The following is a 23679-nucleotide window of genomic DNA, read 5'->3' on the forward strand; positions in this document are numbered from 1 at the left end:
TCTGGCGTCCCAAGCCAGCTCTTAACCAATGCGCCACTCGGCCAGCCCAAGGGGAATACTTTTAGCTTTTACCCATTGCGTATGATATTAGCTGTGGGTTTGTCATATATGGACTTTATTATGTTGAGATATGTTCCCTCTATTCCCACTTTGCTGAGGGTTTTTATTATAAATAGATGCTCGATTTTGTCAAATGCTTTGTCTGCATCTATTGACATGATCAAATGATTTTTATCCTTCATTTTGTTTATGTGACGTATATAGTGTAATTGATTTGTGGATATTGAACCAAAACTTGCATCCCAGGAATAAATCCCAGTTGATCATGGTGTATGATCTGTTTAATGTACTGCTGATTTTGGTTTGCTAATATTTTGTTAAGCATTTTTGCATCTATGTTCCACAGGGATATTGGCCTATAATTTTTTTTTTAAAAGATTTTATTGGGGAATTGGGAGAGGGGAATAGCCAAGTTGTTGTCCTTTAATCTTACTTGTAGAGGGTGCAGCTAGCTCAGCTCCAAGTCCAGTCGCCATCCGGCTGCCTGTGGGCAGCTCAGGGTAGTTCAGCTGAAGGTGACATGTCCAATCTTAGTTTCTGGTGGGCGTAGCCAACCATCCCATGCAGGAGTCGAACTGGCAACCTTGTTGTTAGGAGCATGTGCGCTCACCAGCTGAGCCATCTTGATACCCGTTGGCAGCTCAGCGGCAGCTCAGCTCAGGCACAGCGTCACTGGCCCACGTGGGAATTGAACCAGTGACCCTGTTGCTCAGAGCTTGCCCTCTTAACCAACTGAGCCACTCAGGCAGCCCCCTATAATTTTCTTTATTGTAATGTCTTTGCCTGGTTTTGGAATCAGGGTAATGGTGGCTTCATACAAGGAGGTTGGGAGCCTCCCCTCCTTTTGAATTTTTTGGGATAGTTTGAGAAGGATAGGTATTACCTCTTTGAATGTTTGCTAAAATTCACCTGTGAAGCCATCTGGACCAAGACTTTTTTTTTTGCAGGACTTTGTTTGTTGGGAGTTTTTTGATTACTGATTCGATTTTGTTAGTAGATATGTCTGTTCAGGCTTTCTGTTTTTTCTTGACTCAGTCTTGTAAGATTGCATAATTCTAGGAATTTATCCATTTCTCCCAAATTGTCCAATTTTGTAGTATTTTCTTATAATCCTTTGTATTTCTGTTGTGTTGATTTTCACTTTTCTTTCATTTCTGATTTTTTTATTTGGGTTCTCTTTTTTTTCCTTGATGAATCTGGTTAAAGGTTTATCAACTTTGTTAATTTTTACAAAGAACCAGCTCTTGGTTTCATTGATCTTTTGTATTTTTTTAGACTCTGTATCATTTATTTCTGTTCTGATCTTTATTATTTCCTTCCTTATTCTCACTTTGGGCTTTGTTTGCTGTTCTTCTTCTAGTTCCTTTAGGTGTAGGGTTAGATTGTTTATTTGAGATTTCTCTTGTTTCTTCAGGTAGGCCTGTATTTCTCTGAATTTCCTGGTTAGGACTGCTTTTGTTGTATCCCATAGATTTTTGGTTGTTTTGTTTTTATTTTCATTTGTCTCAGGGTACCGTTTGATTTCTTCCATGATCTCATTGCTAACTCATTCATTGTTTAGTAGCATGTTATTCAGTCTCCATGTGTTTGTGTTTTTTCAGTGTTTTTTCTTGTATTTGATTTCTAGTTTCATACCATTGTGGTAGGAGAAGCTGCTTGGTAAGATTTCAATCTTAAATTTATTGAGACTTGTTTTGTGGCCTAACATGGTGGTATATCTTGGGAAATTGTTCTGTGTGCACTTGAAAAGATTGTATATTCTGCTGCTTTGGGGTGAAATGCTCTGAAAATATCAATTAAATTCATCTGGTGTAATGTGTCATTTAAGGCCACTGTTCCTTGTTGATTTTCTCTGGAAGCTATATTGCTTGATGTCAATGAGGTGTTAAAGTCCCCTACTATGATTCTATTAAACTGTTGTTTTTTTAAAAGATTTTATTGGGGCGTTGGGGGAGGGAACAGCGTTGAGCAATTGGGGAAGGGGAACAGACAAGTTGCTGTCCTTTTGTTCTTCACTCTAGTTGTGGAGGACGTCGCTTCATTGGCCCATGTTGGTATTGTGATCATCACACTCTTCCTGGCTGAGGCAGTTCAGTCGCTGGCCATTGGACGGCAGCTTACGCTGGCTGCTGGCCACTCATGGTAGTTTACGGCAGCCCACTGCAGCCCCACTGCAGCCTACGCTGTTGCCGGTGACTCACGGCAGCCCAGCACCAGGTCGAGCTGTTGTTCACCATCTTAGCTGTAGAGGGCGCAGCAGCACTGGCCTCTATGTGGGATCCGAACCAGAGCCCTGCTGATCAGAGCTCGCACTCCCAAGCCAACTCTTAACCAATGAGCCACTCGGCTGGCCCAACTGTATTACTGTTGATCTCTCTTTTTATGTCTGTCAATATTTGCTTTACAAATTTAGGTGCTTCTATTGGGTGCTTAAATGTTTACAAGGGTTATATAACTTTTTGAATTCATCCCTTTATCATTATGAAATATCTTTCTTTGTCTCTTATTATAGCCTTTGTTTTAAAGTGTTTTGTTTAAAGTAAGTATTGCTACTGCAGCTTCTTTGTTTGTTTCCATTTGCATGAAGTATTTCATTCATCCCTTTACTTTCAGACTGTGTGCCTTGCGATCTGAAGTGGGTCTCTTGTAGAGAGCATATCTATGGGTCTTGTTTTATTATCCATTCAGCTACCCTCTGTCTTTTGATTGGAGCATTTAAGCCATTTACATTTAAAGTGATTATTGATAGGTATGTAGTTATTGCCATTTTCTTATTTGTATTTATTTTATTATTTTTATTTTTTCACTTCTTAAAGAATGCCCTTTAGTATTTCTTGTATTACTGGTTTGGCGGCAATGAAGTCTTAGTTTTTTCATGTCTGGTAAACTCTATATCTCTAATTTTAAATGATAGCCTTGCTGGGTAGAGTAATCTTGGTTGTATGCATCTTCTTCTATGCATGACTTTAGTTGTATCTCACATGTTTGGATATATAACATTTTTATTTGGTTCAAAATATAGTCTGATTAACATAGTGGATTCTTCTTTGACTCGTATGTAGAAGTGTATTTCTTAATTTCCAAACAATTGGGCTTTCTAGTTATAGGTCTGAGAATTAAATTTGCGAACTTGTTGCAGTGATGTTGCTTACCTTTTTTGATATCAGAGTGTTTATTCATTATGAATTTGCACTAACTGGATAAACAGTTAACCAAGCTTACTATTTGGAAGTGCTGAAAAGGCTGTGTGAAAAAGTTAGATGACCTGAACTTTTTGCCAACAGTTTTTGCGTCATGACAGTGTATCAGCTCACATCTATGGCACTATCTGTGAGGGAGTTTTTAGCCAGTATACAAATAACTGTATTGGAACACCCTCCCTGCTTATCTGATCTGACTCCCAATGACTTCTTTCTTTACCCAAAGATAAAGGAAATATTGAAAGGAAGACATTTTAATGACATTCAGGGCATCAAGGGTAATACGATGACAGCTCTGATGGCCATTCCAGAAAAAGTGCTCCAAATTGCTTTGAAGGGTGGACTAGGTGCTGGTGTTGGCGTATAGCTTCCCAAGGGGAGTACTTCAAAGGTGACAGTAGTGCTATTCAGCAATGAGGTATGTAGCTTTTTTTTAGGATGAGTTCGCGACCTTAATTGTCATAGACCTTGTATGTTAAGAGGAGAAAGCAAGTAGACTGGAGTTCTCCAGATATCTGAGCCCTTGCCCTTTGTAGGGCTTACACTTTACTGGAATGTGTGTAGTAAACGCAATAAATTAGTAAAACAAATAAATAAAACATATACTATTTTAGAAGATGATAAGTCTTAATGGGGAAAATTTAGATAAGGGAAAAAGGGTAAGCGGTGTTGGGGGACTGACTTCCTGAGATAGTAATATTTGAGTAATGATAGGAAGGTGGTGAGGAAATAATACCTGGGGGAATAGTAGTTCAGGTAGAGGGAACCAAGATGTAAACAATCCCAGATGGGAATGTGGCTGGTGTGTTTGAAGAAGAGCAAGGAGAAGTGTGGCTGAGTGACAAGAGCAATGAAAAGAGGATTAGGGATGACAACATTGAGGTAACGAGTATCTGGGTGATAGGCCATTTTAAGGATTGGCTTTAACCCTGAGTGAGATGGGAAGCCAGTGGATAGTTTAGCAGAAGAGAGGCATGATCTGACTATGGCTTAACTAAGTCACTCTGATTGCTGTGCTAAATAGACTGAAGGGGCAAGGGTGGACGCAGGAAGATTGGATAGGAGACTGTCACAGTAATCCAGGTGTGGTAGCACTGGAGATGGTGAGGAATGATCATATTCTGGATACATTTTAAGGGTTGTACTGACAAACTTGGCTTACTGATTTGATGTGGGGCGAGAGGAGTCAAGAATTATTTCAAGTTTTTTGACCTGAGCAGTTGGAAGGAATAGAGTTGCATTAATTGAAATGGGAAAAAGCCTGGGAAGAGCAGGTTTGAAGGAGGTGATTAGTTCAGCTTTGGCCATGTTAAGTTTGCCTATTAGACATCCAGATGTGGGTGTTCAGTACTGTTTTATGGTTTTTCTTAAAAGAAATAATATTAAAGCAGTGCACTCACTGGTCGGAAAATATGTTACCTTTGTTAATATCTTAATTATTAACATGTTCAATCCTGGCAAAACTTGAATATTTTGGAGAGGGAGAATATTTTGCTTCGCTTTGCTGCCAGAGTTGATAGTACTTCTTAGAGTTGAATAAAGATATTCCAATTTTAGAAATAGAAATGTAACTATATAGTCTGAGTGATTCTACTTGCTTTCTATTTTAGGTCCTATTACTGCTGGATTATGCAAGATATTTAACCCTGTTTTCTTTGAGGTATGATTTAAATATTAAACATCTTAAATAAGAAAAGGGAAACATTTTAGTTTTGGAAGTCAGCATGCCAAGGAAAAGGAAAAATCTTGGGGGAAATCCTTTTCGGAAGACTACAAGCTCTAAGGAAGTTGTTGTATCCAGTGTTGCTAGTCATGAGGCGCCAACTCCGACTCTTCCTTCCCTGTGTGAGACGAAAGTCCATCAGGAAGAACTCTTCACCAGTCTCTCAGAGATGTTTTCTGATCTGGATCCTGATGTAGTGTATTTGATGCTTTCTGAATGTGATTTCAAAGGTGAGACAAAGCTCAGTTTGAATCCTTTGCATCTTATAAGAAGACTTCATGTACTATGCCATGACCAGTAGTAATATAGCAAAATGACTGCTGTATTTCTATTTTCTTTATCACCTAGTGAGCATCTTCTGTGGGAAAGGTTCTAGGTTTGGTAGTATGAGCGATATGAAGAAGAATAAAACATAGTTTGTGCTTTTAAGAAATGTACAGTTCTTGATGTATGATGTATGTATAGATATCATAGTCTATGTTTTATTTATTTTTTTCTTTCTAGAACAGGTTGGCACTATTGACATTTTGGGCCGGAAAATTCTTTCCTGTGAGTAGCTCTCCTGTGCACCAGAGGATACTCAGCAAGCATCCCTGGCCTGTAACCACTAGATGCTAGTAGCACCTCCCCCCAATCCCCAGCTGTGACAATCAAAAATGCCTTCATGTATTGTAATCTGTTCCCTGGGGGTTAAAATCATCCCCAGTTGAGAACTACTGTCCTTAGAATGTAAGCTCCATAAAGGCAGAGATTTTAAAAACTTTCGTTTTACTGTTGTATCCCCAACCCCTAAAATAGCAAATGCCTCATAGGACCTCAGTAAATATTTATTGAGTGAAAAGGTAATTATAATTTTGGGAATGAGAGCTAGTAAGAGTTGAGACTAGTAGAGTAGTATGGTTTCAAAACATTGGCTTTGGAGTCAAGAAACCTGGGTTGGATTTCCAGCTCTGCCACTTAACCTCTATGGGTTTCAGTTTTCTTATCTGTTAATGAGAAAAGTAATAATATGTACCTCATATTACTATTAGATGAGGATTAAGGGTGTGTGTGTGTGTGTGTGTTTGGTAAAGTCTTCAATATAATAAGTTATTATGACTTGTAATAAATTGTTTAGAAGTATGTTTGCAGACTGAGGGGGAATTATCCAAGTTAACTGGATGAGTAAATTAAATGTTGGAGCTTAGTATTGCTATTGGCCATGAGTAGTAGAAGATAACATTATTCTAGGTTTGGGAAGATTTGGTAATAAATGATAAATTTCCATTTTTATTCATTACATGGTCCGTGATGTGAGCATATCTTATTTATCCTGTTATGTATATGCAGAAAACCAGTTTTCAGAAGTCCACATGATGCTCAGAAATTATGATGTGTAGAATTTTATGTGTGACTTCAATATTTATTTCCTAATTTTGACGTTTTTAAAATTTGTTGCACATATACTATTGGGTTGTCAGAAAAGTTATGATGTGTTTTTTCTGTTTTTCGTTGCCAAAATGTATCATGACTTTTCTGACAACCCAATAGCAATGAGGAGTTGCAATAAAAATATATTACCCTCAAGCCTAACAAAAACCATATTTTCCTTTTTTAGGATCTTCTCTACACTTTGTTCATATATACTGATATTTTGAGTAGTTTGAATATAGTAGCATTGATGAAATTGTGTATTCTGCTTTTTAAACTTAGCCTAACATGAGCATTTTTCTAACGTAATTTTTCATTTATTTTTAATAGCTTTCTAATATTCCACTGAGTTTTTGTGATCTAAGTTATTTAATTATATCTTAAGTTTTTCATGAATAATTAATATTTCAGAGAATGACTTGGTATAAATAGCCTTTTCCTTTTTTTGGCTTTTTTTCTTATTCCCAAAGTTTTATTTGTTATGTTATGGGTAAGAACAGTTCTCGCCTCTGGGAAACACTGCTGTATTGCCTACCAAGGACGTGTGCTAATTTGTAATACCACCAGTACTGTATAAATATAGTGGTTTTAACACAGCCTTTTCAGCACTGTGTAGTATTTTAAGATTTTAATAGGAATAAAGTTACACCTTTTCTTAATTTGTGTTCTTTTAAATTAAAAGGGAAGTTGAACATATTTTTGTATATAAGTGCTCATTAATTCTTGTATTCTTGTGTGAATTTTTCATGTGTTTTTGTTTTATACTATTTTAATTTCTTCCAACAATCTGTGTAAGGACTTTTTTTAATGTGATCTATATCTTGACCTTTTACTTATTTTAACTGAATACTATTTTTTATTTTATAGACATTAATTAGTTTTGGTTGATCTTTTGTTCTGTGGTTTTTCTATCATGTATATATATTTTTTTCATAGAAATACCTCTTGTGTTTTCTTTCCTTCCTTCCTTCTTTCTTTCTTTTTTTTCTTTTTTCTATGTTAGGGCTTCTAGCTTTTGTAATATTACTATAATCTCCTAACTGATCTCTGCCAGGCTTGCCCCCTCCAATCCATCTTTGTTTTTCTTCTTAAGGGAACATTAATTGGGTGCTTACTAGGCGCCAGTCCTTGTGCACAGCACTTTTTCATGGATTATCTCATTTAATCCTCACAGCAACCCTATGAGGTAGGTACTTTTATTATCCCCATATTGCAAATGAGAAGATAAAGGCTTAGGAAAGTTAAGTAACTTGTTCAAAGTGTCAGAGCCAGCAAATAGGGATTTAAATGCCTATTTGTTATAACTCCAGATGAGAGCTGTTACCTACTGAGCCATGTTGTTTCCATATTTATCTTCCTTAAAAGAAAAAAAGACAAAACACAGAAATAAAATACAAAAGCCCCAAACTTTAAATGCTTAACAATTCTAATGGCTCCCAGTTTGTGTTATAACAGAAAGAGCTCAGCATTGGAGTCAGACATACCAGTTCTGGGTCTGTCACTTATTATCTGTGTGACTTGGGCCAAGTTAATGTACTTTTTGAACTTCATTTTCTTTATCTATTTGCTAGGAATAATATACCTCATAATATCATTTGAGGATTCAGTGAAGTGGTATATATAAAGCTTTTAGCCCAAATGCCGTGATAGATAGTTTCCCTTCAAGTTCCCTTCGAAAATAAAATTGATATTTCTTAGAATGACATACAGGACCTTTCTGAATTTTACCTGATCTCCCATTCTGGTTTTATTTCCTCTTCTTATCCACCCTACTACTGTGTGCCCAAACTTCAACTAACTTCTCTTAATACCTTAAACACACTTTGTTTTCAAGACTGGCTTTGCCTTTCCACTCTGTATCTGACAAATTTCTTTTTAATCTTCAAGTCCCAGTTCACGTACCACCGTATGTGAAATCTTTCCTTATTCTGCTGTAAAACTTCTATAGCATTTGTATATTATTAAAAGTTTTCATTATTTAATTTATATTATATTGTTATTGTTTTCTAATGTAATTATCTTTAATTGCCTCCATTAGACTGCAAAAAATTTTTAAAATTAAATTTTTTTACTTAAAAAGTTATTTTTCAGTTACAGTTGACATACAACATTATGTTAGTTTTAGGTGTACAACATAGTGATTAGGCAATTATATACCTTGCAAAGTGACCACACTGATAAGTCTAGTACCCATCTGGCACTATACAGTTATTACAATATTATTGACTACATTCCCTATGCTGTACTTTACACCCCCGTGACTGTCTTTATAACTGGCAATTTTTACAACTTAATCTGCAAAAATCCTTTAAGTGTAATAAAATAATGTCTTACTCATCTTTGTACAAAGTATGTCTGATAATGTAGTACCTCCTCCTACATATATATTTTTTTTATTAAGTGAAATTCGTAGCATGGACCACATAAATAAATTAGATTTACTAGAAGAGTACTTCAAAAACTTAATATTTAAATGGACATGCAATAGGTAAATATTTGTTGAATAAATCAACCAGTTTTAGGATCTTTATAAATAACATACAATTACAGGTATTTTTACATTTACTCAGTAAATTCATCAGAGAATATCTTTTTTATGGCAGTTTATTAGCCTAGTTTGTTACTGTTTTTAAGTAATAATATTGCATGTCTTCATTTTTCAGACCTTTCACTAATAACAGACTGGTATTTTAGTAAAATCTTAATTTAGAAAAATGAATACTTATACATTTTTCTATATTCTATTCAATGCAAAATCCAATATGATTATATGTATATTTTAATCAAATTATATTTTATTATTTTAATATATATATGTATATATTTTATTATTGTTCTTGTACAGTTGAAAATGCCATGGATTGTCTATTAGAATTATCTGCCACTGACACCAACGTAAAAGAATCGTCTTCAAAAAGCTTCATTGTTTCTGAGAACCAAGTAAGTGCAGCGGGACGTGAAATAATGGAAAAGTGTCCTCCTGAAGAAGAGAGTGAAGATTCCAAAATGGATTCATTTTTGGACATGCAGCTAACTGAAGACTTGGATTCCTTAATACAGAATGCTTTTGACAAATTGAACTCTTCTCCTCATGACCAAGGGTACTCATTTTTGCCTTTGCAAGATGTTAATACTTTTAGTGACCCAAGTGCGTTTGTAAACTCAGATTCAAGTAGTACCATTCTTTCTACACAAAATATGGATTTAAACAGTGAAAATCTAGAGAATTCTGCCTCTACTTTAAGTTCAAACCCCTTAACTTCACATTCAGTTTCAAATGAATCCAAAAGTTTTATAAAGAATAACACATTGGAAGATTCTCTTCTCAGTAGTTCTTTAAATGTAGTAAAGGATGCTGTGGGTGGTTGTAGCAATCTCAGTCAAAGAGAGAAAGAGCTTTTAGAATCTGAGTGTGTTGAGGCTCAGCTCCCTCAAGCTCCTGTAGATTTGGATGCCAGTGAACCTCATGCTTCTTTAAATCTTACTGTGCAAAATCTGGGGCTCGGTTTACTAAGTACAGGGAGGGATCAGAAATCTGCTTCTACCCCTGATGTGTTTGTACCTTCTGAAGAATTCAATTTCAAGCAACACAAACACAGTGAATTGCCACCAAAGGGGAAGGATGTGAATTACTGCCCAGTACTTACCCCTCTCCCTCTACTGCTGCCGCCTCCCCCACCTCCACCGATGTGGAATCCAATGATCCCTGCTTTTGACCTCTTTCAAGGAAACCATGGCTTTGTAGCTCCTGTTGTAACCACAGCTGCACACTGGAGACCGGTCAACTATTCGTTTCCAACCCCAGTTATTTCTCACCCATCCTCAACAAAGGTATGGAGAAATAAAGAGGGAACAAGTGCTTATCAAATACAAGAAACTCCAGTTGCTCAGGTTGTAAGAAAGAAGACATCATCTTATGTTGGACTAGTTCTTGTTCTTCTCAGAGGGCTTCCAGGATCAGGCAAATCTTTTTTGGCAAGGTATGAGGTTTAATTGACTTTTTAAAAAGTATAATGCATGAACCTGAACATTAATAACAGAGGGTATGAATATGTGCTTTTGCTTAATAGAGATGTTTAGTAACCCCCTAAAGTGTTTTCATTCTACTAATTTTTTTCTGACTTTGTGGCTAATCTCACTGTTCTTTCACTAATTTTATTGAATTCTTCACCTTAGATTATCATTTGAGGGAGATAGAATAGAAGAAAAATTAGAGATGATTCCAAGATTGGGAGCTTGTGAAATCAACAGAAACAGCTGTATGTGAAAGAAAACTAATTTGAGTGGGGGAAAGATGAGTTCATCTTTGATTATAAAGAATCATAATTAATTTTGAATTCAAGGAAGTCTTAAATGTAAGAATTCTACTGGTAGTTGGAAATTTTGGATTGTAGCATGTTAAACAAGAAATGTGTGATTTGAAGAAAGAATAAAATGAGTCACTGGTAGTCAGAGAACTTCAAATTCTCAATGATTTATTTGTTGCAAAATGTGGTACCCTCAATTATTTCGTCTTCTATATCGATCAGTGTATCTTTTGTAGTTAAGGTAGGTTGTGGGTGCCTTGGTCTGAGAGACTGGAGTCAGGGTTAGAGGCAGCTTTGTTGTGTTTTCGGTGGCAATTGTTAAAGAACATTGTTTTCAAAGTGTTTCCCAACCCTATTAGCCTTTAGCTTCCAGAAGATTTATATCTATTTTATTTGCCAGTTCTTTTGTTTTCTTCCAGTTTTTAACTCTTTGCCCTCTTCTATTCTTCGCTGTGTCTTTATTTGATCCTGGCTGTATCTAGTCTTAGTGAATATGTATTGGGTTGTCGGAAAAATCATGAGACATTTTTGCAACGAAAAATATAGAAAAATATGTCATGACTATTCCGACAACCCAATATATATATTGTACTTGTTAATGTCCTTGATAAGCTCATTTTCAGTTGATTTTTAATATGCTTTCTTTGTCCAGATTTATCTCCCAGTAAATTTCCACATATTCTACTCATACACTTATAAGCATGTTCTTCTGTAGACATATTATAGGCTCTTCCTCATTGGTTTAATAATAACAAAAATTAAACATTTTATCTTAGTATTATGTATATTGCAATCAGTCATGAATATTCTATTTTGTGATAAAGATTGGAGCAAAAGATGATTCCTTAAAAGGTAATAAAAATGTGACACAGATTTGAAGAACTAGATTTCAGGGGCCTTAGAGCCAGAGGCAGCTATGGTTAGAAAATGGGAAGAGAAAGAAGTGTTCGTCACAAAGTAGGAGTTTACTTATATTTTTTGAATGAATAGAGAGAAATAATTGGGAAGTTCAGAGACATAGAAGCTGAGTTTTCTCAGAGAGAATGGTTCACAGTATTAAACTAGTATGCCAGCCCAGGGAAAATGAGGGATAAAAAAAGGCTTTTGCATTTATTAGAAAGAAGGTCATGAATAGATATCTTAAAAACAGTTTTGTTTCACTGTGAAGGTAGAGGACAAAGGGTTAAGGAAGCCTTGATAATAAAGCAGTTAAGGGAAGGAGAGAAGCTGGGTAATAGTTGAAAGGGTTACTTAAAGTGTGGTGAAAAATTTTAGAGATAGCTGAGATATTCATGTTTAAAGGGAAAAGAGGAAGTGTCAGGGAAGGGAAAACTTAAAGAGATAAAAGAGGATAAATGTAGGAGTGGTGCAATTCACTAGAATGTAAGCTCCATGAGTGCAAGCATTTTTACCTTTTTTTGTTCACTGATGTATGCTCAGTGCTTAAAACAGTGCCTGGCACTTAGTAGATGCGAATACAAATTAAATTCAAAAGATATATTGGGTTGTCGGAAAGTCATGACATATTTTTTTCTGTTTTTCATTGCAAAAATGTGTCATGACTTTTCCTACAACCCAATATTTTAGCTTTAGATATATTTATACATATTTTAGGATGAGAGGATGAATGATAATATTTTACAAATGGTCAAGAATGGTAGCATTGTTATTTCCGTAGATTCTGTTTGTTTAGTTTTTGTATGTATCTCAATTATGTAGAAGATAAATTCCAAAATCAGGAAAGAGAGATGTCCAAAAAACCCCCCCAAAACTATCTTAACTTTGTATAGTTTAACAGATTAAATTAATAGTCTATTAACATTATATTTTGGATGTTTTTAGCATTATCACTAAGTTTATAGCAATATACAAAAAGCTTCATCTACTTTTGAAGAACTGTCAAATACCAAGGTACCTGCCTACCTTGAAGTGACCTTGCACATAGAGTAGGTGCAGTAGTTCATTGTGTGTCAAGTGACCAGATTAGGGGGATGCCTGTGACTGGTAAGATTCTGAAACATTTTCAGTTACCAAATTTTCTTGATAATTAAAAATTTGTGGATCTTCAAACCTTTATATCTGATGATAAAGGACTTTATAACATTAAAAAAGTTTTTGAAATATTTTACATAAAGAAAAATAGACTTGCCTTGGTCACTTTTATTGAGAGTTAAACTGCTGCTTAGAGGATATTCCCAATATGATTTTTTTGAATATTACAATATTCTCAATGCTTTTAAATAATAATACTTGAATTTTTTATTTGGATTATGACCTTGTAAAAATTATGAGAGAGAATTTAGAAAAAAAGTTAATGAAAATAACTCCATTTATCATTCACAGAACCTTGCAAGAGGATAATCCGAATGGAGTCGTTCTTAGTACTGATGATTATTTTTACATAAATGGACAGTACCAGTTTGATGTAAAGTATTTAGGAGAAGCACATGAATGGAACCAGAATCGTGGTAAGAATAGATATCAGATTCCAAAGAACAAAAGTAATATAAAGAAAAAATTTTCTTAGTATTTGTATTTTGAGAGACATATAGCTTTTAAATAGTTATAATTAACTTTATGTAGCTATATAATATATATAAAATTATAACTATAACATCTTAATGTTATATAATAAGTGATAAAAGAGGTAGTCTTATTTCAGAGCTGTTATGAGGATTAAACAAGTTAATTTTTGTAAAATGTTTAGAACGTTGCATGGCATGTTTAAGTTTCATTTAATCAATGGGGATCTTGTCAGAAGTAAATCATATTTTCTACTTGGGTTTCAGAGTAACTCAAGATAGTTATAGTTATCTGGTATGCTTTGGTTCCTGTTCCTAAAATGGAATTTGCATTGTTATCCACTAGTTTTCCCTAGGTTGGTTTATTTTTTTATTTTTATTTTTTTAAGATTTTATTGGGCAATTAGGGAAGGGGAACAGCCAAGTTGTTGTCCTTCAATCTTAGTTGTGGAGGGCACAGCTAGCTCAGCTCCAAGTCCAGTTGCCACCTGGCTGCCCGTGGCTGGCTGTTCAACTCAAGGTGGCCGTGTTCAATCTTAGTTGCGGGTGGTCATAGCCCACCATTCCCATGTGAGAGTCGAGCCAGAAACCTTGTTGCTAAGAGCATGCGCTCTAACCACTGAACCATTTTGCCACCTGTTTGCAGCTCAGTGGTAGCTCAGCTTGGGCGCAGCTCACTGGCCCATGTGGGAATCGAACTGGCAACCCTGTTGCTCAGAGCTTGTGCTGTTAATCAACTGAGCTACTCGGCCGGCCCAGGGTTGGTTTAATTTTTATGGAAGTTAGTGTAAGAGTAAAACTGGTTCCCCTCAAACTGAATCTGCTGGGAGATCATAGATAAAACATTGAAATCTTTATTAGTGGAACTGTCTATTCACTGAAGGTGGTTTTATCAGGAAGTGTTTAGTTACATGAATAGTTTGAATTTTGTATGGGGAATTCTTATTAAGACATATAGACAATATTTTACTTAGCCTTTCTTTCATGATAAATGCACTGTGAAGGTGATTACTGAGTTTTCTATCTTCAGACATTGATAATATTTTCTGTATTCCTTCTTTAACTAAATATTAAAGTGAGAACTCAGGAATATGAAAAAATCAACACAACTAAAAATAAAGAAAACTGTATGATATGATGAAGAACAATCTTGGATTTGCCAGTTACTCACTATGTGATCTTGTGCAGATTACTCATACTCTGCAAGCCCAGTGTCTTCATCTGTGAAAGGACATAATAATATTTAACCTCCAGAACTGTTGTTAAGGTTAAATCAAAATGAAAAGTGCTTAGCAATAGTTCAACATGCTCTTACTATAGCAACAGCCACAGCAATAGTAATATTAAATTAATAGGCAGAATTCTTTTTAAAATATCTTTATTGAGATATAATTCACATGGCTTTTAGCACAGAGTTGTACAGCCATCATCACAATCAATTTTAGAACATTTTTATCACCTTAAAAAGATCCTGTACCAATTATCAGTCACTCCTCATTTCCCTTCAACCTCTCCCAGCCCTAGACAATCACCAATCTATTTTCTATCTCTACAGGTTTGCCTATTCTGGAGATTTTATATAAATGGAATCACCTACTATGTAGTCTTTTGTGAATGGCTTCTTTCATTTAGCATAATGTTTTCAAGGTTCATCATGTTGTAGCATGTATCAGTACTTCATTCGCTTTTATGGCTGAATAATATTCCATCCTATGGACACACCATATTTTATTTTCCCATTCATCAGTTGATGAACATTTGGGTTGTTTTCCACCTTTTGGCTATTATGAATAATGTTGCTGTGAACATGCATGTCTATGTCTAACATTTTTAGGACCTGCCAAGCTGTTCTCCAAAGCAACTGCACAATTTTTCATTCCCACTAGTAGTTTGTGAGGGTTTCAACTTCTCCATATCTTCACCAACATTTGTTATCATTTTCTGACTTTTGATTATAGCTATAAATGGTGGTTATGAAATGGTATTTCATTGTGGTTTTGATTTGTATTTCCCTGATAGCTAATGATGTTGAGAATCTTTTTGTGTGCGTATTGGCCATTTGTTTATCTTTAGAAAATTGTTCAAGTCTTGCCTTTTTTTTTTTTTTTTAAGATTTTATTGAGGAATTGGGGGAGGGGAACAGTGCTGGGGAATCTGGGGAAGGGGAACAGACAAGTTGCTGTCCTTTTGTTCTTCAGTCTAGTTGTGGAGGACGTTGCTTCACTGGCCCATGTTGGTATTATCATTGCGCTCTTCCCGGGTGAGGCAAATCGGTCGCTGGCCCCTGGACGGCTGCCGCTCATGGTGGCTCTTGGCAGCTCACGCCGGCTCCAGCCACACACAGTAGCTTATGGCAGCCCAGTGCAACAGGGGCTGCAGCCTATGCCGTCGCTGGTGACTCACGGCATCCCAGCTCCAGGTTGAGCTGTTGTTCACCATTTTAGCTGTAGAGGGCAATGTCGCCCTCATGTGGGATCCAAACCGGGGCCCTCCTGCTCAGAGCTGGCATGCCAAGCCAGGTCTTAACCAACACGCCACTCGGCCAGCCTGTCTTGCCATTTTTATTTTTATTTTAGTTTATTAAAAACAATTTTTAAAAAAAAGATTTTATTGGGGAATTAGGGGAAGGGAACAGCATTGGGGAACTGGGGAAGGGGAACAGACAAGCTGCTGTCCTTTTGTTCTTCAGTCTAGTTGTGGAGGACATCGCTTCACTGGCCCATGTTGGTATTATCATTACGCTCTTCCTGGCTGTGGCAGTCACTCGCTGGCCATTGGATGGCTGCTCACAGCGGCTCATGGCAGCTCACGAAAGCTCATGCCCGCTGCCAGCCTGCCCCACTGCAGCCTACGCCGTTGCTGGCGACTCACGGCAGCCCAGCTCCAGGTTGAGCTGTTGTTCACCATCTAAGCTGTAGAAGGCTCAGCGTCACTGGTGCTCATATGTGGGATCCGAACTGGGGCCCTGCTGCTCAGAGCTGGCATCCCAAGCCAACTCCTAACCAAGGCACCACTCGGCCGGCCCAAGTCTTGCCATTTTTAAATTGGATTATTTGTCTTTTTATTATTGAGTTGTAAGGGAGTATACAAAACTTTTAAAACTTCCAAATAATTTTCTTGTAAGGCTTATTTATTGTGGTTTATTATTAATTTCCTGGATTGTTTAACTTTTTTGGAAAAAAGGTAGTTTTATAAGAATATCTCTTGTGGGCCGGCCGAGTGGCACGTTGACTAGGAGTTGGTTTGGGACGCTGGCTCTGAGCAGCAGGGCCCGAGTTCGGATCCCACATGAGGGCCAGTGATGCTGCGCCCTCTATAGCTAAGATGGTGAACAACAGCTCAACCTGGAGCTGGGCTGCCGTGAATCACCCAAGATGGCGAATCACCAGGGATGGCGTGGGCTGCAGTGGGGCTGGCTGACAGCGGGCATGAGCTTTCGTGAGCTGCTGTGAGCCACCATGAGTGGCCATCGAATGGCTGGCGAGCAACTGCTTCAGTCGGGAAGAGCGCAATGATAATACCAACATGGGCCAGTGAAGCAACATCCTCCACAACCAGACTGAAGAACAAAAGGACAGAACTTGTTTGCTCCCGTTCCTCCGATTCCCCAATAAAATCTTTAAAAAAAAACTCAAAAAACCCCAAAATCTCTTGCACAACAGTATATACTAATGTTTACTTCAGTCATCGCATTTTGTGTTTTTTTTTGTGTTTATATTTTTTGTTTGTTTTTAAACTTTGTTTTGGAATAATTTTAGATTTCTGGAAAAGTTGCAAAGGCAGTATAGAGTTCCTATATTCCCCTCACCCATTTTCCCCTAATGTTACCCCTAATGTTAACGTCTTACATAACCATGGTATGTTTGTCAAGACTAAGAAATTAATATTGGTACTGAAAAAGTTTCCTGGACCAATTGCAACTTGTGTGTGGAGGCTTCCCCACACCAACAAGCAATTCTAGAACAATTCTGACACTGTCTACCTAGAGATGGAATCAGATTCCACAGGTAAAGGGCCCAGTCCCACAAGACTGCCCTTTACTTTAAATGCCAGTCACAAACCTGCTTTTGACCAGTAGGCTACAAATTGGAGGTTCCAATGACCAGTCTCCTTGGATTCAAATAATTTGCTAGAGTGTCTCACAGAACTCAGGAAAATTTTATTCACAAGATTACTGATTTATTATAAAAGGGCATAACTCAGAAATAGCCAGTTGGAAGAGATGTATACAAGGTATGGGAGAAGGGGCGGAGCTTCTATGACCTTGAGTCCAGGTGCGCCACTCTACCAGCACCTCCATGTGTTCACTAACCTGAAAGTTCCCCAAACCCTCTCCTTTTGAGTTTTTATGGAGGCTTCATTACATAGGCATGATTGATTAAATCGTTGGTGACTGAACTCAATCTTCACCCCCTCTCCCCTCCCCAGCAGTCCTGGGGCAAGGCGGAAAGTTCCAACCTTGTAATCACCAGGTTATCACAGGAAACCAACCCCCAATCCTTAGGTCCCGTCCAAAAGTCACTTTATTAACATAAGAAATATCTTTAAGCTCTCATCACTTAGGAAATTCCAAGGGTTTTAGGAGCTCTGTGCTAAAAACAGGATGAAGACCAAATATATATTTCTAATTATATATCACAGTATCACAGGTACATTACTATTAAATAAACTCCAGACTTTATTTGGATTTTAGTTTTTCTACAAAAGTCCTTTTCTGTTCCAGAATCTTAGCCAGGATACCATGTTTTTTTAGCATGATACTTTTTTTAATAGCTTTTTTTAAAATTTGTGTTGTTTATATATGTAACACACACATAAGACTTAGATCATATAGATTTTATTTAATAATTTTCTCTGATTATAACTTTAGTATTTATTTAGTATTATTAAATTATTATTCAATATTTACCTGTACCTTAATTTTTCATATACTCAAAAGTGATTTTTTGCAGTAGAGTTGTGAGTAAATTTAACACATACTATGATTTTCAAATTATGAAAAGATCAAAATTTTAAAATATTGAGATAACACTTATCATTAAAAACGATTGTCTGTTTATTTGTGTTTTTCAGCAAAAGAAGCATTTGAGAAGAAGGTATCTCCTATAATAATAGATAATACAAATCTACAGGCATGGGAAATGAAGCCGTATGTTGCTTTGGTTTGTACCATACTTGTCATAAGTCTATAATAGTGGGTTTGAAATTACTGGGGATGTGAATTACATAAGTGAATCTCAAGGAGTGTCCTTGGACTTTCTGTAACTGAGCTTTCCCTGGTCTTCACCAAAATGAGAAAAAAAATGTTTTGGTTTTTAAGTCCTGAGATTCAATTTTTAAATTCTGAGATTGTTTATTTTTGTTGTTTAATCTCTTCTATGAAAGTGTAGTGGTGCTGTAATATAATTGTGTGTGTGTGTATTATAATTATATATGTGTGTGTGTGTGTGTGTGTGTGTGTGTGTGTGTGTATAAATTTTTTTTCTAATTCTCTTACTTGTTTAGGATTAACATTTGTTATTCCCCAGATTTCTTTTGAAATTTTGCTATTTTGAGAAATTCAGAATTCTGTAAATTTAACTATTTTCAGTTCTCCAAATTTGCCAGCTTCCTTTTTTGCTCAGCTTTGATGTCACCTTTATCAGGAAGTTAGCATTCATTTTCTTACTAAAAAGCTGAGTTGGACACTCTTTCTGCTTTTATTCCACCCTGGCTTACTTCTGTCATAGCATTAAGCACACTGCTTTTATCAGTAGGCCATGGGTTGGCTAAGTATTTCCTGTAAAATGCCAGATAGTAAATGTTTTAGGGTTTGGGGGCCACATACGATCTGTTGCAGATCCTTATTTTTTTCATTTTAAACAACTTTAAAGGTATAAAAACTATTCTTAACCCCTAGGCTGTACAAATACTGGCTGATGGGCTGCATTTGGGTCTAGGCCATCTATGTTTTCGTGGGGGTAGGACCATTGTTTTATTCATCTTTGTATAGCACTATGAGTGACATATTGTAAATATATTTTCCTTGAGTAAATTGACGAATGAAGCTTTTGTGAATATGAGGTATTGTTTGGTTTATTCTCCCAAGATTAGCACATGGCTGGCACATGAAAGCTCAATTTATGTTTCTTTAGTGAGTGAATGTTGTATTTCCTCTTTTATGTCCTCAACACATCTAGCCTCTACCTCCTTTGCTGTGCCTAATGCACTTGTACTATTTTGAAGGTCTGATTCTTCACCTTTCTGAAGAAAATTAGGTGTCCTTTGAAAACAAAGGAGGTTTTACTTTTGTGCAGGGGAGTAGAGGAAACAAAAAGACTCAATTTTAGTGTATTGGGAGCTAAAATTTGGTTTGCTTTCTGGCCTTAAAGAGTTCCTAATTTCTAGACTAATATATTCACCATAGGGGCATGCTTTCCCCATTAACCTTACTTGACTTCTCCGTAGGTTTTCATTAGCTCCCTGCTATCCCTGTGTTGAAAATAGGCTTAGGGTGGGTAAGAATGGAAGCAGGGAGACTAGAGGACTATAGCAGTAATTAAAGTAAGAAAGCATGTGGCTCAGACAAACATGGTAACAGTGAAGATGACTGTGAGTAGTGATTAGATTCTAGATATAGTTTGAAAGGAACGCCAACTGAATTTCTTGTTTGTTTGATTGATGTGGATGTGAAAGAAAGAGAGTAGTCAAGTATGACAAGAGAGCCATCAAGATAGATTTTTGGCCTGTATAACTGGAGCTTGTCATCAGATGAAGAAGAGTTCAAGTCGAATTGTTTTCGGGTAGGTGCAGGGTAATGGATTTCAAAAGTTTAGGTTTGAATATGTTAAGTTCAAACATAGGTAGTTGGAATAGGTAGTTGGGTCTATGAGTTTGGAGTTCAAGAGTGAGTTTTGGGCTAAAGATACAGTTAGAGAGTCATTACCATATGGATGATATTTAAAGCCAATGAATGGAGTGATATTACTGAGGAAGCAAGTGTAGATTAAGAGTAGAGGACCAAGGACTAAGTTTGGTGCATTCATTCCACTGTGAGAAGAGGTCTAGGTGAAAAGGATGGACTAGCAAAAAAGACTGTGAACACCCACTCAGTGGGATAAGAGGAAGAGCAATAATGTGCAATGAAAAATGTAAGGAGAAGAGATGATGAAATGTGACCAATGCAGTTGGAGGTCAAGTAAAAGAGGACAGAAGTAACCATAGCATTTTTTCAATGTGGAAGTAATTCGTGGTCTCGATACCCAGTTTCAGTGGAGTAGCCAATTTAAGAGAGGCTAAAAGGAGAGGAATTAGAGACAGAGAGACTATAATTATTTTGAGGCATTTTCTTACAAAGGGGAGGGGCAGGAAAATGGAGCAGGCATGGGAAGTGGGGTTAAGAGTAAGATGAAAGGAACTGAATGTGATGGGATTGATTCAGGAAGGAGGGAAAAATTAATGATGCCTCAGAAAGAGGAGAATTGCTGAAATTAATTATCCTTGAGATAGAGAGGAGATGAATCTAATGCATAATTCTAGGGCTTGGCTTTTTATTTTATTTTATTTATTTTTATTTTTTTTAAGATTTTTATTGGGGCATTGGGGGAAGGGGAACAGACAAGTTGCTATCTTTTTGTTCTTCAGTCTAGTTGTGGAGGACGTTGCTTCACAGGCCCAAGTTGGTACCATCATTGCGCTCTTCCTGGGCGAGGCAGATCAGTCGCTGGCTTCTGGACTGCTGGCCGCTTACGGTGGCTGCTGGCCGCTTACGCTGGCTGCTGGCTGCACACGGTAACCCATGGCAACCCACCTGCCGTCACCCGCCACTCATGGCAGCCCAGCTCCAGGTCGAGCTGTTGTTCAGCATCTTAGCTGCAGAGGGCAGTGTCACTGTCACTGGCCCTCATATGTGGGATCCGAACCGGGGCCCTCTGGCATCTCAAGCCAGCTCTTAACCAATGCGCCACTTGGCCGGCCTAGGGCTTGGCTTTTTAGATTATAGCCATATTAGAGTTTTGAGAAATAAAATGGGGTATTATTTAAAATAGTTTTAAAATTATAAAAGTCATGCATAAAAAAATCAAATCATAAAATAAAAGGCCTAAAATCTTTCTCCCTTGAGGTAGATGCTTCTAATAGTATTTTTGAGACTATTTCCAGAAGATTTCTATACATGTGCAAATATGTAACTCCTTTTTACCCAACTGAAAATTCTGTATCTTACTTTCTTAACAATTTATATTAAAGATGTTTTCTCCTTAATACATATAGAATTTTAAAAATTACTGTATAATATTTTTATTGTATGGTTATACATTCCTTTGTTAAGCTCGTTCCATAAGCTACTGAGTTGTTTGCATTTTTTTGCTGTTACAAATAATGGTGAACTGGGTATCCTGGTGTGTATATATCTTCGCACTTTTATGTATTTTATCAGTAGCATAAATTTCTGGAAGTTAATTGCTGGGTCAAAGAGATTAATTCACCAGTTTAACACACTCCTCAAGATTAGATAATCTCTTAGGTTCTTTTAGTTTTAACATGCTACGAATTTGGATACACTGAATTTAATTTCATAGAAGTAATTATTTTTAAATGCTTTTGTCTTTTTTGTATGTAGTCTCAAAAACATAAATATAAAGTCCTTTTCCGGGAACCGGACACATGGTGGAAGTTCAAACCAAAGGAACTTGCAAGGTATAACTTGGAGAGTATCTAACATGTTTTTTTATTTCATGATAGTGATAGAAAGCCTATCTAGATTTTTTCCTCTTATGAAAAATGAATGAAACAAAATGGATTAGATTGCAACTTTGCCATTTAAAATTTGATAACAAATTTTGTATTGCCTATAGGCCATTTTTTTTCAGTTTATGAAGAATTTATATCTTTTTGTTCCAAAATTGAGTTAATTAACAGATAAATGCCAATTGTCTTATATAGCCAGTACTTTATTACTTAGTCATGTAATGTCAATATCTGAAACTAGAACAGACCCTAGGGCTTGGCATACCCGAACCATGTGCTATTAGGAGGAACAAATTCCTATAGCTGCCTAATGACGTAGAATACTGGAAGGAAGTAAGGCGGTATAAATAGATAAAAAGGTACCACATGTCCAGTTGTCCAGATATTTCAACCTCCCTCCCCACCTTTCCTGCCATTCTTAATTTGATTGTTTGACTTGAATAAAAATGTTACTCAGGACATGGATATGCAATGTGTTTTTCTTTGTGCTCTATACTTCCTCAGAGATAGCCGTAACTTAATTTTTGTCAGGGTATTTTCTTCTTGGTAATTTTAACTAATTTCTGTACTAACTAAAGGACAACCTAATTTGAATGTATTCACAATGTTGTGCAACCATCACCTTAAAAAGAAACCCCCGAACCTGCTGTAAGTCACTCCCAATTCCCCCCTTCCCTGGCAACCACTAATCTGCTTTTCTTTCTCTGTGGATTTGAGTATTCTGGATTTTGCATATAAATGGAATCATACTGTATGTGGCCTTTTGTGTCTGGAATCTTTTACTTAGCTTAATGTTTCAGGGTTCATCCATGTTGTAGCATGTATCAGCACTTTATCCCTTTTATTCTTTTGATACATTATCTGTATAAAGGAGTGAGATTGACCTACAAGTTTTTCTTCCTTGCCCTGCCTTGCCTGGCTTTGGTATAATGGTTTTAGGTTCATGAAATTAGTTGGGAAGTATTCTTTTCCTCTTTTATGAGTTTATGTAAGTTTGAATGATAGAATTTACTGATGAAACTGTCTGGATCTGGTGTTTTCTTTGTGAGATTTAGTTGAAATTTTTCCATTACACCAAAGTTTTCAAATTTATTAATACTAAACAAGTATAGTATTCTCTTACCATTTACATCTCTGCTGCACCTATACTTACCGTCCCTTTTTCATCCTAATATATTTATGTGTATCTTCCTTTTTTATTAGCCTTTTCAAATAAACAACTCTTTGCTTTGTTGGTCTTTTTGTTATGTTTGTTTTATATTTAATAGTTTCTACTTCTCTTTTATCCTACTTTCTCTGCTTTTTAAGAAAAAAATACCTGTTTTGCTTTGTTTATTCTTTTATTTAAAAAAATCTTTACCTGGACGTTTAGGTCATTTTCTAATAGGATTTGTTGGTATAATTTTCCTGGGTACTATGTTAGCTTCTGCCAGAACTTTAATATAGAATACTTTAAAAAATCATTTATTTTCTAATTTTTATTATGATTAACTTTATTCTTTAACCCTTGGATTATTTAGAACTATGTTTTTAAATTTCTGAACAGGTGGTTTTTAACTTCATTTTTTTCAAAAAAACTGGTTTTCAACTTAACCGCAATAGGTAAGATTGTGCAGTTTGTGTGATACTAATTCTCTGATATTTTTATTTATTTATTTATTTAAATTGGGCAATTGGGGGATGGGAACAGCTCTGGGGAACTGGGGGAAGGGGAACAGACAAGTTGCTGT

At 36.4% G+C, this 23679-nt stretch overlaps 1 protein-coding gene across 10 annotated transcripts in view; it reads left to right on the forward strand.

Annotated features, from left to right (window-relative positions):
- N4BP2 (NEDD4 binding protein 2) overlaps positions 1 to 23679 on the forward strand; it is a 93789-nt gene that overhangs the window by 13547 nt on the left and 56563 nt on the right. For 5 of the 10 annotated variants that reach the window (XM_019640834.1, XM_019640827.1, XM_019640833.1 and 2 more), the window contains exons 2-6: positions 4871 to 5213; positions 9239 to 10373; positions 13044 to 13168; positions 18296 to 18384; positions 21822 to 21898. In XM_019640834.1, the coding sequence (XP_019496379.1) occupies positions 4985 to 5213; positions 9239 to 10373; positions 13044 to 13168; positions 18296 to 18384; positions 21822 to 21898 (1655 nt within the window). In that variant the 5' untranslated portion in view covers positions 4871 to 4984. Of the gene's footprint in view, positions 1 to 4870; positions 5214 to 7486; positions 7580 to 9238; positions 10374 to 13043; positions 13169 to 18295; positions 18385 to 21821; positions 21899 to 23679 lie in introns of those variants that run through there. The other 5 variants (XM_019640830.1, XM_019640831.1, XM_019640832.1 and 2 more) reach the window with 5 other exon arrangements.

This window comes from Hipposideros armiger, unplaced genomic scaffold, assembly GCF_001890085.2.
Source record: "Hipposideros armiger isolate ML-2016 unplaced genomic scaffold, ASM189008v1 scaffold_53, whole genome shotgun sequence".
Classification (NCBI taxonomy): domain Eukaryota; kingdom Metazoa; phylum Chordata; class Mammalia; order Chiroptera; family Hipposideridae; genus Hipposideros; species Hipposideros armiger.